At 45.3% G+C, this 17394-nt stretch overlaps 1 protein-coding gene across 10 annotated transcripts in view; it reads left to right on the forward strand.

The window, feature by feature from the left end:
- Positions 1-17394, forward strand: part of DLG2 (discs large MAGUK scaffold protein 2) — a 1357480-nt gene that overhangs the window by 409757 nt on the left and 930329 nt on the right. For 6 of the 10 annotated variants that reach the window (XM_056561360.1, XM_056561361.1, XM_056561375.1 and 3 more), the window contains one exon: positions 1803-1895. The exons of 3 other annotated variants lie outside the window; for them this stretch is intronic. In XM_056561360.1, the coding sequence (XP_056417335.1) occupies positions 1803-1895 (93 nt within the window). Of the gene's footprint in view, positions 1-33; positions 139-1802; positions 1896-17394 lie in introns of those variants that run through there. One more of the 10 variants, XM_056561364.1, reaches the window with a different exon arrangement.

The following is a 17394-nucleotide window of genomic DNA, read 5'->3' on the forward strand; positions in this document are numbered from 1 at the left end:
CCCCTGGAGATCTCATAGAGTACCTGACTTCTGACACCCCATCTGTCTATGGTTGACATTTCTAAACCAGTACAGCCAAGAAGTCTGGCCGCATACATAATCATTACCAGGGCGGGGCAGCGTAAGGCTGGAGAAAAGGTAAAGGGGTATGCTTTAAAGCAGTGGTCTCAAACTGTGGCCCTCAAGATGTTCCAAAACTTCAACTCCCAGCATACCCGGACAGACGTTGGCTGGGACCTATGGGGAGTCAGGCCGGGCCTAGATAGTCCTATTAAATCAGTGGTCTCAAACTGTGGCCCTCAAGATGTTCCAAATATTCAACTTCCAACATGCCAGGACAGCCAACGGCTCTCCGGGCATGTTGGGAGTTGACGTTTTGGAACATGTTGAGGGCCACAGTTTGGGACCACTTTAAACTGTCTGGGGCTCTGAACAATAACAAGAGGGGCGCAGTAGACAGGCAGGGTCTCTGTCAGGAAGAAAGTGGAGTGACTAGGAGGGGTTGGGAGGAGAAGAAAGGAAGGGATATAATCTATCTATCTCATATCTATCTATCTCATATCTATCTATCTATCTCATATCTATATATCTATCTCATATCTATCTATCATCTATCTATCTCATATTTATCTATCTATCTATCTCATATCTATCTATCTATCTCAAATCTATATATCTATCTCATATCTATCTATCATCTATCTATCTCATATTTATCTATCTATCTATCTCATATCTATCTATCTATCTCAAATCTATCTATCTATCTATCTCATATCTATCTATCTATTTATCTCATATCTATCTCATATCTATCTATCTCATATCTATCTATCTATCTATCTCATATCTATCTATCTATCTATCTATCTCATATCTATCTATCTATCTATCTCATATCTATCTATCTATCTATCTCATATCTATCTCATATCTATCTATCTCATATCTATCTATCTCATATCTATCTATCTCATATCTATCTATCTCTCATATCTATCTATCTCATATCTATCTATCTCTCATATCTATCTATCTCATATCTATCTATCATATCTATCTATCATATCTATCTATCTATCTATCTATCTATCTCATATCTATCTATCTCATATCTATCTATCTATCTATCTATCTATCTATCTCATATCTATCTATCTCATATCTATCTATCTATCTCATATCTATCTATCTCATATCTATCTATCTCATATCTATCTATCTATCTCATATCTATCTATCTCATATCTATCTATCTCATATCTATCTATCTATCTATCTCATGTCTATCTCATATCTATCTATCTATCTATCTATCTATCTATCTATCTATCTATCTCATATCTATCTATCTCATATCTATCTATCTCATATCTATCTATCTATCTCATATCTATCTATCTATCTATCTATCTATCTCACTCTCTTCTTCTATCACATCTGATGTGTTTGTCTTCTTATGTAAGTAATGAGCTCCTTACAGTCTCCGGCTCCTGATATTGTGGGGATCTGCTGCCCCCTAGCTCTTCTCATGTGACTATGTGGACCTCCACATCATGGTTCACAATGTTAGTAGATTTTGTATAATAATTTTACTGAATCAGATGAAAATAATAATTTTCTTTTAAGAACATGTGAATTTAAATTAATTCAAAATATCCTGCTGTTAACCATTTAGTATCTGACTTAATTTGAGGTCAGTGATGTAACTAGAAGCTCCTGGGCTGCAATGTAGAGTCTGTAATATTACCCCATCTACCATGTGCCATCTATAATACTGGCATCTTCTTATGTCCTGCAAGGGCCTGGGTGAGACTGCTACCTCTTCACTCCCTATATTACCTAGGGTGACTAGAAGGCTCAGAAGTATAATGCAGGATGTAACTCAATACAAGGTAAGTCATGGAATTTATGTACACAGTGACTTTACTAGTAGAATAGTAAATGCAGCTCTGGAGTATAATACAGGATATAACTCAGGATCAGTACAGGATAAGTAATGTAATGTATATACACAGTGACCTCACCAGCAGAATAGTGAGTACAGCTCTGGAGTATAATACAGGATATAACTCGGGATCAGTACAGGATAAGTAATGTAATGTATGTACACAGTGACCTCACCAGCAGAATAGTGAGTACAGCTCTGGAGTATAATACAGGATATAACTCAGGATCAGTACAGGATAAGTAATGTAATGTATGTACACAGTGACCTCACCAGCAGAATAGTGAGTACAGCTCTGGAGTATAATACAGGATATAACTCAGGATCAGTACAGGATAAGTAATGTAATGTATATACACAGTGACCTCACCAGCAGAATAGTGAGTACAGCTCTGGAGTATAATACAGGATATAACTCGGGATCAGTACAGGATAAGTAATGTAATGTATGTACACAGTGACCTCACCAGCAGAATAGTGAGTACAGCTCTGGAGTATAATACAGGATATAACTCAGGATCAGTACAGGATAAGTAATGTAATGTATGTACACTGTGACCCCACCAGCAGAATAGTGAGTACAGCTCTGGAGTATAATACAGGATATAACTCAGGATCAGTACAGGATAAGTAATGTAATATATGTCCACAGTGACCTCACCAGCAGAATAGTGAGTACAGCTCTGGAGTATAATACAGGATATAACTCAGGATCAGTACAGGATAAGTAATGTAATGTATGCACACACTGACCTCACCAGCAGAATAGTGAGTACAGCTCTGGAGTATAATACAGGATATAACTCAGGATCAGTACAGGATAAGTAATGTAATGTATGTACACAGTGACCTCACCAGCAGAATAGTGAGTACAGCTCTGGAGTATAATACAGGATATAACTCAGGATCAGTACAGGATAAATAATGTAATGTATGTACACAGTGACCCCACCAGCAGAATAGTGAGTACAGATCTGGAGTATAATACAGGATATCACTAAGGATCAGTACAGGATAAGTAATGTAATGTATGTACACAGTGACCTCACCAGAAGAATAGTGAGTACAGCTCTGGTGTATAATACAGAATATAACTCAGGATCAGTACAGGATAAGTAATGTAATGTATGTACACAGTGACCCCACCAGCAGAATAGTGAGTACAGCTCTGGTGTATAATACAGGATATAACTAAGGATCAGTACAGGATAAGTAATGTAATGTATGTACACAGTGACCCCACCAGCAGAATAGTGAGTACAGCTCTGGTGTATAATACAGAATATAACTCAGGATCAGTACAGGATAAGTAATGTAATGTATGCACACAGTGACCTCACCAGAAGAATAGTGAGTACAGCTCTGGAGTATAATACAGGATATAACTCAGGATCAGTACAGGATAAGCAATGTAATGTATGTACACAGTGACCTCACCAGCAGAATAGTGAGTACAGCTCTGGAGTATAATACAGGATATAACTCAGGATCAGCACAGGATAAGTAATGTAATGTATCTACACAGTGACCTCACCAGCAGAATAGTGAGTGCAGCTCGTGAGTATAATACAGGATATAACTCAAGATCAGTACAGGATAAGTAATGTAATGTATGCACACAGTGACCTCACCAGAAGAATAGTGAGTGCAGCTCGTGAGTATAATACAGGATATAACTCAGGGTCAGTACAGGATAAGTAATGTAATTTATGTCCACTGTGACCTCACCAGCAGAATAGTGAGTACCGCTCTGGAGTATAATACAGGATATAACTCAGGATCAGCACAGGACAAGTAATGTAATGTATGTACACAGTGACCTCACCAGCAGAATAGTGAGTGCAGCTCTGGAGTATAAGACAGGATATAACTCAGGATCAGTACAGGATCAGTAATGTAATGTATGTACACAGTGACCTCACCAGCAGAATAGTGAGTACAGCTCTGGAGTATAATACAGGATATAACTCAGGATCAGCACAGGATAAGTAATGTAATGTATCTACACAGTGACCTCACCAGCAGAATAGTGAGTGCAGCTCGTGAGTATAATACAGGATATAACTCAAGATCAGTACAGGATAAGTAATGTAATGTATGCACACAGTGACCTCACCAGAAGAATAGTGAGTGCAGCTCGTGAGTATAATACAGGATATAACTCAGGGTCAGTACAGGATAAGTAATGTAATGTATGTCCACTGTGACCTCACCAGCAGAATAGTGAGTACCGCTCTGGAGTATAATACAGGATATAACTCAGGATCAGCACAGGAAAAGTAATGTAATGTATGTACACAGTGACCTCACCAGCAGAATAGTGAGTGCAGCTCTGGAGTATAATACAGGATATAACTCAGGATCAGTACAGAATAAGTAATGTAATGTATGTACACAGTGACCTCACCAGCAGAATAGTGAGTACAGCTCTGGAGTATAATACAGGATATAACTCAGGATCAGTACAGGATAAGTAATGTAATGTATGTACACAGTGACCCCACCAGCAGAATAGTGAGTACAGCTCTGGGGTATAATACAGGATATAACTCAGGATCAGTACAGGATAAGTAATGTAATGTATGTACACAGTGACCTCACCAGCAGAATAGTGAGTACAGCTCTGGAGTATAATACAGGATATAACTCAGGATCAGTACAGGATAAGTAATGTAATATATGTACACAGTGACCCCACCAGCAGAATAGTGAGTACAGCTCTGGAGTATAATACAGGATATAACTCAGGATCAGTACAGAATAAGTAATGTAATGTATGTACACAGTGACCTCACCAGCAGAATAGTGAGTACAGCTCTGGAGTATAATACAGGATATAACTCAGGATCAGTACAGGATAAGTAATGTAATGTATGTACACAGTGACCCCACCAGCAGAATAGTGAGTACAGCTCTGGGGTATAATACAGGATATAACTCAGGATCAGTACAGGATAAGTAATGTAATGTATGTACACAGTGACCTCACCAGCAGAATAGTGAGTACAGCTCTGGAGTATAATACAGGATATAACTCAGGATCAGTACAGGATAAGTAATGTAATATATGTACACAGTGACCCCACCAGCAGAATAGTGAGTACAGCTCTGGAGAGAGGTTGTGTTCTGCTGAGCTCCTGAGTCTTCCAGTGAAGCAGTGATTTCCATCCGCCCCTCCCCAGGTGTGTGGCAGATACCTGGGTAGAGGGTTTTCCTGCTATGGAGCCCCAGGAGGCTTCATCTTGCACTCCCCGTACCCGGCCGGCGGTGGGTGCAAAGGAAAATGCGACGGCCAGCAGCCAGGATGGGGTGAGACGATCCACCAGGGCCCATCGCCATGTGGGGCCCCCTCCCCCATCCCCAGCTGGGAGCTGCAAGGCTTCCAGCAAAAGTTCCTCTGGGAAAAGAAGCTCATCCAGGCAGAGGAGTGGAGTGAAGGCTTCTACCTCAGGCTCCTCAGAACCCCAGCAATGGGGGGTCAAGGGGCCAAGGGAATCCCTGGAGACTTTTGGTTCAAGAATCCAGGCAAAGATGGCCCAATATGAGCAACTTGGGAAACAGCTTCGTGGTCTTAGAGAAGACATAAAGTTTACAACTTACCAGGCGAATACAGCAGCCAAGGGCAAGAGAGCAGCGTTCACTGCAAAGGTGAGAGCACTAAAGAAAGAGGTGGAGGAGATTGTGCAGCTGAGAGCGGACATTGTGGCTGGAGCCGGCTTCTTCAGTGAGAAGATACTTAATGAGGAGAGGTTCCCCAAAAAGGGGGTCTCCAGAGGTTCAGAAAAAGAAAGTCACCAAGATGAGAGTGAGGAGGAGGAGGAGATGGAGGGAGGTGAGGAGGGGGATGTGAGTGAGGGGGATATGGACACGGGTTCTGTTTGTACCACCACCACTGTTACCCCGGACCCCCCACTTACCCTCAGTGAGGACTACATTAACCCGGCTCAGGTGGCCTTACCTCCCTCCAGTGAGGATGATGAGGATGGCAGTGACTGTAGTGATTGCAGCGGCTTGGCAGATGGGGGTCTCCTGCGGGCAATTGTTATGCAGGAGTCCCCCACTCGTCTAGAAAATTTTTCTTTCGGGGATGATTTGGGCCCAGAGGAGAAGAAAAAAGCGAAGGGCAAGAAGAGGAAGAAGACACAGGCAGTGAAGTTTGTCTTTGCTCCCTTCCAGCAGCCTGGGTCGGCTGAAAAGTCGGTTCAGGGTGCTGGGTCCCCCAATCTGCCAGACCCCGTTTCTGTAGTGGAGCGGGGCCAGCATGGGGGATACAGTAGTGCACCCAAAATGGCCGCGGGTGCTATAGAAAAAAAAGGGCACCCTCCTGTGAGGGGGGAGGGTGTCCAGGCACCAGAAAATAGCGGCAGATTTACCAATTTGGGGGGCGGTCCCCCGATTGAAGCTGGCAGTATAGGTCCTGGCACTGCGGGGCACTCCCCTGTGAGGGGGGGGAGTGTCCGGGTGCCGGACCTTGTTGGTTCAGGGGGCGGTCCCCTAGGTTACTCAGTTGGTACCAGTTCTGGCGCGTCGGGACTCTCCCCTGTGAAGGGGGAGGTTCTGCGCCCGTCAGCTGCAATAAGCGGGGCGGGAGTGCATCCGGTGGGACAGCTCCCGCCAAAATCTATGGCGCCGTGCGAGGGGGCGGAGCCTGTGTCCGTGCCCCAGAAGACTGAACGGAGGAGCTGTGCAGCGCTGATCCTTAAGCCAGCAACCCTTGTACACGGAGCTATAGACCAAGCCAGCCCGGCCTCTAATACATCAAGGGACAGTGTAGGCAAGAGTGAAAGTGAGGGAAAAAATGTGACTAAAAATGGTAATGTGCAGAATGTGAGTTATAGTGTGCATGGGAGGAGTTGTGGTAGCAGTGTGGATGAGGGGGGAACTTGTGGGGTGCAAGAGAGGGGTGCAAGTGGAGTGCAAGAGAGGGGTGCAAGTGGAGTGCAAGAGAGGGGTGGTAGTGGAGCGCAAGAGAGGGGTGGTAGTGGAGCGCAAGAGAGGGGTGGTAGTGGAGCGCAAGAAAGGGGTGGTAGTGGAGCGCAAGAGAGGGGTGGTAGTGGAGCGCAAGAGAGGGGTGGTAGTGGAATGCCAGAGAGAGGATTGGTGGCAGACACCTCTGTTAAGAATAAGGGTGCTGGTCTGGGGTCTGGATCAGGTTCTGGTTCGACTGCCCCCCCGGTAGTGGCTGCTTCTCCCAGAAGCTATGCCAGCGTCACTGCCGGGGGATCAGGGGGATCCCCATCTCCGTCTGGCTCTGGTGGTCACTTGCAACAGCGCCTACTGGAGGCTCTACGTAGGGGAGACAGGTCAATCCATGTAGAGGGGAGGGGTGAGGTTGACCTGTCTTTTTGGATAGAAAGACATGGCTTAGGCGCATTCCGAGAACATAATGGGGAGGTGGTCTGGTCCCTCCCGACATCCGGGCAGGAAAGTGGCCGTAGGAATGTGGTCCGTTTAGTGTGGAGGGGCGAAGATGTGTGTCCGCCACGGGGTAAGGTGGTTGAGCTCCTCCTCCAAATGGAATTCAGGGCAAGTGACATCTTTGCCCTGATCCACCCCTACGCTACTTCTGAGTTTGACATCAGCTTTGTTCGGCCGGAGGGTCTTGAACTCTTCTGGTCGAACTATGAGGTGGTGAAAAACGAGCCCGGCTGGCGGGATTTTGCCGTAAAGGCGATATCCCGTCAGAATTTGACCAAGAAAGTGACCGTTTTGACACGTAACGAGTCACTATCTTGCTATGATATCATGACCTGGCTCAGCCGATATGGGGATGTGACGGACATGCCAAAAAAGAACTATGACGAACATGGGATCTGGTCTGGGGCCTGGACGTTTTCCGTCAAACTGAAGCGTTCGGGGAGCACTGTTGCCCACATCCCATCAGCTGCTTTTCTAGGGAGAGACAGAATCCAAATTTTCTACCAGGGGCAGCCCAAGGTCTGTCACAGGTGCGGCAGCCCCACTCACTTTAGCGCAGCCTGTACTGTGCAGGTCTGTGCTCTGTGTGGTGGGGTAGGTCATCTTGCCGCATCCTGTAGGCAGATCAGGTGTCATCTGTGTGGTGTCTTAGGACACCCTTTCAGCCGTTGTCCTAGCGCCTTTGCCCGTGCGACGGTCACCTTGGCTGGAGACAGCAGTAATGTTGCTTCAGCTGGGGAGGGCACGAGTGCGGGTGAAGGTGCAACAGGGTCAGTGAAGAGGAAAAGTCCCGCCAAGCTGAGGCGGGAGGCTAATCGGAGAAGGAGCAGGGAGCTGGAGAGTTCCTATGTGGCAGGGGTAGCTTCTGGCCCTGCTCCAGAGGTTAGTCCTGAAACTGCTGAGGCCCTGGAGGAGAATGTGCTGGATGAGGAAATGGGGAGAATCTGTAAAGAAGAGGGCAGCAAGGCCGATCTTTCCGATTCCTCCCACTGTGAAAGTGTGGATGAGGAGGGTGAAGAGAGGCCAAAAAAGAAGGGCAGTAAAGGGAGAAAGAAGAGGTCAGAGCCCTCTAGTCCCCGTGCTACGGACCAGGTCCCAAGCGGAAGCTTACCTGCCCCCCCTCTGATTGATCTGTCTAACCGGTACTCTGTCCTTGAAGACATCTCCTCCCCCTCCATGGAGGGGGGGGTCAAGGATGGGGTGCCTGAAGTGGGGGAGCCTCCAGGGGGAACTGGGCCCTGTCCACATGGGGCAATTTCCTCAGGGGATGGGGCCAAACCAGAGCCAGGCGGAGATGGCGATTTAAAAATGGACCAGTCTGAGTCCAAAAAAAGGTTTAAAGAGAAAGAAGCCTCCTCTTCCGGGGATGAGGGAGTAAAGAAAAAACAGAAATGAGGGGGTTAGGGCTATCTAACTCAATCACCCATGATGGCGGCACTCACCCCATTGACGCTGGCATCTATTAACTGTGCCAGCATAAAGTCTGATACGGCTAGATTCGCAGCCTTTGATTTTCTCGGCCGTGTTGAAGCCGATATTTTGTATCTGCAGGAGACCAGGTTGTCAGATCTTGCCTCTCTGGTAAAAGCCAGGAGAGAGTGGAGGCGTGGCCCCTCCCACTGGTCTCTTGCGGCTGAGCCGTATAGTGGGGTGGCGGTCCTTTTTACCGCTCCTGTTGAATGCAGACGGGTTATTGAGTTAGAAATGGGGAGGTGCCTGATCTTAGATGTCCTCATGAAGGGACAGGAGCTCCGGCTCATTAACATCTACGCCCCACAAACCAAGTGGGGACGAAAAGATCTCTTTATGAGGATTAAGCCCTTTCTTTTTACAAGCCGACAGGTGATCTTTGGAGGGGATTTCAATACTGTCACGAGATCCCAAGATAGGAGAGGCTCCAATGATCGGTTGGCTTATGATAGCATAGCTCTCAATAGTATAGTTAGGGAAGCTCGCCTAGAGGACGCCCACATCCGGAGCCCCTCAGGCCACGCGGGTTTCACCTATCATCGAGGTAGCTGCAGGTCTAGAATAGACAGGTTTTATTTGAAGGAGGAAGCTGTCTCTTCCGCAGTGTCCGTGGTTGAGGTGGAGTTCTCCGATCACTGTATGATTTTGTTTTCCTTGAATGTTTCAGAGACCCCTCGGATGGGTAAAGGTTATTGGAAGCTGAATTCGGCCCTCCTGGAGGAAGCGGAGGTAAGACAGTCCTTTGAGGATTTTCTTCAGAGTCAGGTACCTTTACTGGGCCTATGTAGTAGTAAGTCAGAGTGGTGGGAGATGTTCAAGAAGCGGGTTGCGGGGTTCTTCCGCCAGCTCTCGAGCCTCAGGTCCCTGAATAGGTATCGCCTGTATCAGGGACTGAGGAGGAAACTCGAGCTTCTCGTCTCGACTGGAGGTAGCCGGGAGGATATCTCCAGAGTGAAGTCCTTGCTGATGAGGTGTCAGTACGATAGGCACGCATCTTTGGTTTTTGAGAGGGATTTCGGGAAGTACCGCTCGCCCGACCCTTACAGAAACTGTAAGATGTCAGTGAGTAGTAAAGTCATTTCAGGACTGATTGATAGTACGGGATCTCTGAATCGGTCCAGATCAGGGATCTTGGAGGTCGTCAGATCCTTCTACTCACACCTCTTGGGAAGGAAGGATCTAGATCGAGACGGGATGTCGGCTTTCCTGGCTGAAACCATTCCTGAGCCAGGGGTAGACCCCTCTCTTGATGTTTTGGCAGAAAAAATCAGGGAAGAGGAAGTGAGACTGGCGATTGAGGGGCTTGCCCCCAAGAAGTCACCAGGTCCGGATGGCTTAACATCCGAGTGGTACAAGACCTTTAAGGAGTCTTTAGCTCCCCTCTTGACTGAGGTATTCAATGAGTGTCTCTCCTCGGGCACTCTGCCGAAGTCAATGAGGAGGTCAGCCCTGATTCTTCTCTCAAAGGGTAAAGATCCCAGCCGTATTGAGAATTGGAGGCCCATAGCTCTTCTCAATACGGACAGGAAGCTTCTGGCCAAGATACTGTTTAATCGGCTGGTGAAGTTTGCACCCCGGCTCCTTTCGGGGGCCCAGCACTGCTCTGTTCCAGGCCGAAGCACATTAAGTGCTGTTCTCGGTGTCCGGGAGGCGGTGGAGCGGAGTAGTGCAGGTCTCTGGAAGGGGTACTTGCTGTCCCTGGATCAGGCCAAAGCATTTGATCGGGTGAACCACGAGTACCTCTGGTCCGTCCTCCTGAGATATGGCTTACCGTGTGCTTTTATTAATTGGCTTAAGACCTTATATGCAGGGGCAGAGAGTTTCCCGCTGGTGAACGGTTGGTCTGGCCGCTCTTTTGAGGTGGGGTCTGGAGTCCGTCAGGGTTGTCCTTTGAGCCCGCTTTTATACGTGTTCGCAATCGATCCCTTCGTCCGGAGGGTAGATTGTGAGCCGTTGGCGGGAGTCGGGATGAGTCTGGCGGAGCTGGATGTCGCCCAGAGAGTGGTGGCGTACGCTGATGATGTCACCATTTTCGTGTCCTCGAGAGAGGAGGTCGATGTGGTGATGTCGGAGGTGGAACGCTACTCGGAGGCATCCGGGTCTAAGATCAACCGGGATAAGTGTGAAAGTCTCTGGCTGGGAGGGGGAGATCCCACTTTTGATCTCCCGGACACCCTCCCAGGGCCCCAAGACTCAGCAAAAATTCTGGGCATCACATTCGGCCAGGATGATTATCCCACCAAAAACTGGGACGGTAAGCTACAGGATGCCACTCATAGGGTGGATCAGTGGAAGGGTTGGTCTATGACCCTCAGGGAAAGGGTACACCTGATCAAATCATACCTGCTCCCCTTGTTTATCTATCTGGGCAGTGTATGTATCTTGCCAGAGGCTTACTACACTAGGGTCTACAGCCTGTTTTTCCAACTGTTATGGGGGAACAGGATGAACCTAGTCAAGAGAGAGGTTACGTACCGCACAAGGAGACTAGGGGGTTTATCTATGGTAAACCCTGTGGTGTTCTTAACAAACACCTTCTTGAAAGCCAACATCTCAAACCTCTGGTCAGAGAGGGCTCCTCCGTGGGTACTCTCCTGCAGGGAATGGTTTCGGCCTTTCTTCCAGGAATGGGAGACAGGAGGGCAAGTGAAGGACCTCCGTACGCCCCATGGGCATCTTCCGGCTTATGCTACCCCGACTCTGAAGGCGATACGTCGGTGGGGTCTGGGAGTGTGGGAGATCAGGACCCAGTCAAGGCAGTTCCTTGACAAACGGGTTCTGTTGACCCACTTCCAGAAGCCTCTGGCGCTCAGGGACTGCCCAGGTCGGGATCTGAGGGTGGGGTTGTATCTCTTAAATATGAAAAGGATCCCTCAGAAGTTTTGGGACTTGGCCTGGCGCTGCTTTCAGGGGAAGTTATATGTGAGGGACAATTTGAAGTGCAGGAGATCTGATGACCGGGGATGTCCCCGAGAAGAGTGCGGGGACATGCTAGAAAGCATGGACCATTTCCTGCTTCATTGTCCCTTTAATATAAGGGTCTACAACCGGGTGGGCGCTTCCATCTGCTGGAGTCAACTTGCCGGCCTTACCTATCCAGAGTGGGCTTATGGGGCATTCAGGAACCTGGGTGGCCGAGATCGGGGCACTTTGTTTTTAGTCAGCTTAGTGGTTAGGTACTACACGTGGAATGCACGGTGTTTAGTGTCTAATCAGCGCAAAGTCCTCTCCGAGGTGGAGGTCTGTAGGAACATCACCGGTGACCTCGGGAAGATCAGGTCTTTGGAGTATGGCAGTCTTGGTACCAGTAGGGCTTCTCTCCTATGGAGAGGGTTTTCTTTTGATGTGCCCTAGGTACTAGCTAGACCTTTTGGGTAGAGTACCCTTGTTTTTGTTAGGGACAGTGATGCAGGGACAGGGTTAGGGTGATAGTAGGGTCAGTTTATCTTTAGGGATAATGGTAGGGTGAGAGGTAGGGTGCAGTTAGGGAAAGAATATACATTTTGTATGTATCAGGATTGCCATCCTTCTTCCTGGTGGTGGGCTAATGCATGTGCACCATAGCTTTTTGTTTTGTTTTCAGATGTTAAGGTTATGAAGGGCTTACAGGCACCGAACTTGGGCCTAAAGTGGGTTGTATTGTTTGCTTATGTATGTTAAAGCTGGTTATGGTTAAGTTGGTTGGGAGGAGTTCTAGGTTGGGAGGGTATATTTGTGGGTGGTGGTGGTCTTTTCTTTTGGTGGACCTGGCATGGGTCAGTTGTGGACTGGACATTGAGGACTATGAACTGTATGGAAAAAACTCTGACCCATGTACAGGAGGGCGGGTGGTGTGGGTGAAGGGTCAGTTTAGTGTAGAATGTTCTTTTATATTTGTAGGTGTGTTTTCTATTTATTTATAGGTGTATATAGTTTGTGTATAGTATTGTACATAGTAGTGTATATAGTTAGTTATGTATATAGTATGTATAATGTATGTTTTTTAAGTATATAGTATTTATAGTAGAGATAGACATGGCAGTCGAACCAGTTTTGTTTTTGTAGTAATGTTTCTTTAGTATCCCGTTGTGGATTTATTTTCTTTGGTTTATATATGTAGTATGTAGTAAAGATGTGTGTCCCATGTGTGTATTGTGTTTTCTGAGATATTTTCCCGAGTTTGGGTATTTTGAGTTGAATTTAATTTATTTATTTATTTATTTTTGGTTTCTTGGTTAAATGTAGTTAATATATGGATATATATGTGTGCATGTGTGAGTGTGGTATAGTGTTATTATTATTATTATTATTAATATTATTATAAAAAAAAAAAATAAAAAAAAAAATAAAAAAAACATGGTGTGCAGTGTGAGTGCTTGTTGTGTTTTCTATGTATGATTTTTCCCGAGTTTGGGTGTTTTGAGTTAAAGCGAAATAGTGCTATTTTTTATGTTTCTTATGAGTGTGTTGTTTGGCTATGAAAGGTGTAATTATAATATTTCTAGTCCTAGTAGGAAAGCTGGGCTGGCCGGTTAGGCAGGATTTTTGTTCTTTTATTTGAATGTAAAGTTTGGGTTTATGTTATTTCATGTTGTTGTTTTCCGTTATGGCAAAGTTGTGCTGGTTTATGTTTTGTTATGATTTATATTTTTCTAATAAAAGATTTACAGGATATAACTCAGGATCAGTACAGGATAAGTAATGTAATGTATGTACACAGTGACCTCACCAGCAGAATAGTGAGTACAGCTCTGGAGTATAATACAGATAAGAAATTAGGATCAGTATAAGATAACTAATGTAATATATTCACTCATTGGCTCATCTTCTTGTCTGTGTATGTGCAGTACAGTATAACATGGTGCTGATAGCTGACATGACAGAAATGCGGAATAATCAAACCAATAGAAAACCAGGAACCATATAGAACAGAAGGTCAAAATAAGGGGTGCTGTGCTCTCAGGGTCCCAGGGTCCCTCTTAGCGATACAGCTATAGGGGGTGCAGCATAAGACGCCCCCAGTATTATAAATGGTACATGATTGAGCACCCCCTCCCCCCCGTAGACGCAGCACATTTGTTCCATACACATACTTAAGCTGCTAGTAGGAAGATGCACAATGTAATAAAACAACAAGATGAAGAATTACAGGCAGATTTATTTGTCGGAGTGTGGTGACCTTAATTAACCCCGGCATGGGATGGGAATAGGGTTTCCGAGCAGTAATGGCTGAATGCTTCATTGTTTTTTACAATATCCATGTGCATCTTACCGATATTATTTCTTTCCCAGTAGAGAACTCACTGGGGCTTCACTATCTATGTTTGTAAAGCTGCTGCAATTTTACATCGCATTTACCTCAGGCAAACGTGCAACTCTAGGGAAGGAGGTCATACCTGCTTCCCAATCACATATTGTGGTTCTGCAAAGATTTTATACATCCTGTAATTGCTGGATCATCATCCAATATTATTTGTTCATGGATATCTCATGGATATCTTAATCTATCTTTAAAGAGATCAAAGGTTCCTTTTTTTGCCTGATAAAGAGCTCTAAAATCCCCTGTATTGGCATAGACTTAAATGATGAAATTCTGGCTGCCTGAAATCACCACTAGGGGGAGCTAAGGAGCTTACTGCATACTGTTATATAATTAAGTTATGGACATAGAATTAAATAATAGCATTCGGCTGCCTTTAGTCACCACTAGGGGGAAAGTACCGCATATTCTTATATGAGTTCACTCTAGAAACAATAGGCTCCCAAGCTCCCCCTGGGCAAATGTTTAACCTTTTACACTCTAAAGAGAATTTGGAACTCTGTATCAGAAAAATAAAGCAACTCTGACCACTATACAAGTTATGCAAAATGAATCAATGCAAAAGCTTGGACTTAGATTGATATACAAAATGGTGCTCAAGTGTGACCATTCACTAGGTCTGACTCAATGGGCCCTGTTCTAGATATAATAAATACTGTGTATCAGTTTTTCCAAATATGTTCATTTCATTTCCTTTTGCAATGTCGACCTGTAGGTGGCGCCATGAAATCTTTTCTATAATTTATGAAAACGTCCAATGGTGTCTGACACTAAGTCAGTCCCTTAAAAGTGTACTTCTGGTGCCAGAAAGTTAAACAGATTTGTAAATGACTTCTATTTAAAAATCTAAATCCTTCCAGTACTTATCAGCTGCTGTATACTCCAGAGGAAGTTCTTTTAATTTTAAATTTATTTTCTGTCTGACCACAGTGCTCTCTGCTGACACCTCTGTCCATGTCAGGAACTGTTCAGGGCAGGCTTTTGCTATAGGGATTTGCTCCTACTCTGGACAGTTCCTGACATGGACAGAGGTGTCAGCAGAGAGCACTGTGGTCAGACAGAAAATAAATTAAAAATTTAAAGAACTTCCTCTGGAGTATACAGCAGCTGATAAGTACTGGAAGGACTAAGGTTTCTAAATAGAAGTAATCTTTAACTTTCTGGAAACAGTTGATTTTAAAAAAAAATGCTTTTTACCGGAGTACTCCTTTAAGTCCCATAAGGAGTGAGGTTTGGCCTCTATGGATGGGACTTTTTTCTCCACTACATGCCACAGATGAACAGTCAGATTGAGATCTAGGGAATCTGAAGGCCAAGTAACCACCTTGATCTCTTTGTCATGTTCCTCATTCCTGATCAATGTCTGCAGAGTGGACGGGGGCATTATCCTACTGAAAAAAGTCACTGGCATTAGGGGTCCTGCTGCCATCAAGAAGAGGTTTGTACGATGTTTAGGTAGGTACTACATGTCACAGTACATCCACCTGATGGCAGGACCCAAGGTTTCCAGCAGAACCCTGCAGGTTGTCAGGTTTGTGATGCCATAAGGAGGGTTGTATTTAGTATGTGTGACTGAAAGTGTAACAACCCTGTAATTAACTGAAAGTTCCCACTAACCACTACTTTAAGAAAGCAGCTATCTGTATCAAAGCCCCAGGAATAAATACCTCAAAAGCCAAAATTTATGGATAACAGATTGTTCTTTACTTAAGATTCCTGATGTTGCAGATCCAGTATAACAGAAGATGATGATACAGACTGGGAACATCCTAATTGATAGACACGTTAGGTAGAGATAGCTGGTCGTATGTCACTGTCGCAGTCCTAGAACATTGTGAAGAATATAGGCTTGAGAATTACTACTTGAGTAGACTGGTTCACTTTTCCTAGTGGTACTTGCTGGGCTCAGAGACATAGCTCTGGCCTGTACTACACTGCACTTTTAGGATAAGATTAGCCACTTGATACTTTAGGCTACTATTTGAGACTTTCCTTTAGACTGACTTAAAGGGGTACTCGGCTGCTCAGCCGGCGAATGCCGGGAGCTCATGACGTCATAGCCACACCCCCTCATGACATCTTGCCCCACCCCCTCAATGCAAGTCTATAGGAGGGGGCGTGCTAGCTGTCACACCCCCTCCCATAGACATACATTGAGGGGGTGGGGTGTGATGTCATGAGGGGGCAGGGTTTTGACGTCATGAGCTCCCGACACCGGCTACAGCATTCGGAACAGTTTATTCCAAATGCTGAGCAGCGAAGTACCCCTTTAACTTGACACTGACTTGACTTATCTGTACTTCTGTTCTGGCAGCTATCCAAGTGTGATAACGTACATCAGGGGTCTTCACAGGGGTGTTCCATGGAAAACATTGCTATGTCTCCCTCCCTCAACTACATTTCCTTGGGTTACTCTGAGATGTCACTAAGGACATCCAGAAGAGAGACTCCAGACATTAGACTGTAACTTTGTACAGGCTAGTCAAACCTTGTCCTTACTTTGCTAGAGGGCCCCTCAGCTTTGTTCTTGTCCCTAAAGCTTTCACTTGTTTTGGAACTATCCCTGTAGCGGGACATGCAATAAAGGTTGCAGCTTATTGCCTAGATCTGTAATATTGTAGTTGGAGGCAGACTCCCACTAAATGTGTAAAAACCGCTGCTGGTGATGTCCCTGACCAGAGGCCAGTGCCTCACTCACTAACATGTGCTTTAGGTCCCTCCCCTGTTCCTAGGGACTGGGGGGAGCCAAGAGAGTCCTTAGCCTTTAATTGGCTGAAGGATGGACATGTAACATTGTGTCACACTGTGCAGATAAGGATTTAACCCCTTGCACTTGTTTTTGCTCAGTGCATGCTGTCGACATGCGCATATATATAAAAAATACACTTGCATAGCAATATGTTTACCAAAATAGACCTGAACCTAAGCTGGGGGCCTTTGAGGCAATAGCCACCCAAACAGAGTTCAAGATAGCAAAAGGTGACCCCTCTTCAGGACACCACACACAACCTTAACAGTATGTGTATCACATATATATATACATATTTGTGTTTATTTATGTATATATCAGTTTTTATAACGTTTATTTGTGTTCATGTGTTGGTTTAAATTTGTGTCTAAGACTGTATGCAAAGACTGGTGGGGCTCCTGCCAAATGTTGTCATGGGCTCAATATAAATAATAAATATGCAAAATAAAAAGTGTAACGGAGCACTCATTCTGGGTGAGTGCTCCATTACACTTGTTATTTTGTATATCC

This window comes from Hyla sarda, chromosome 2 (assembly GCF_029499605.1).
Source record: "Hyla sarda isolate aHylSar1 chromosome 2, aHylSar1.hap1, whole genome shotgun sequence".
NCBI lineage: Eukaryota > Metazoa > Chordata > Amphibia > Anura > Hylidae > Hyla > Hyla sarda.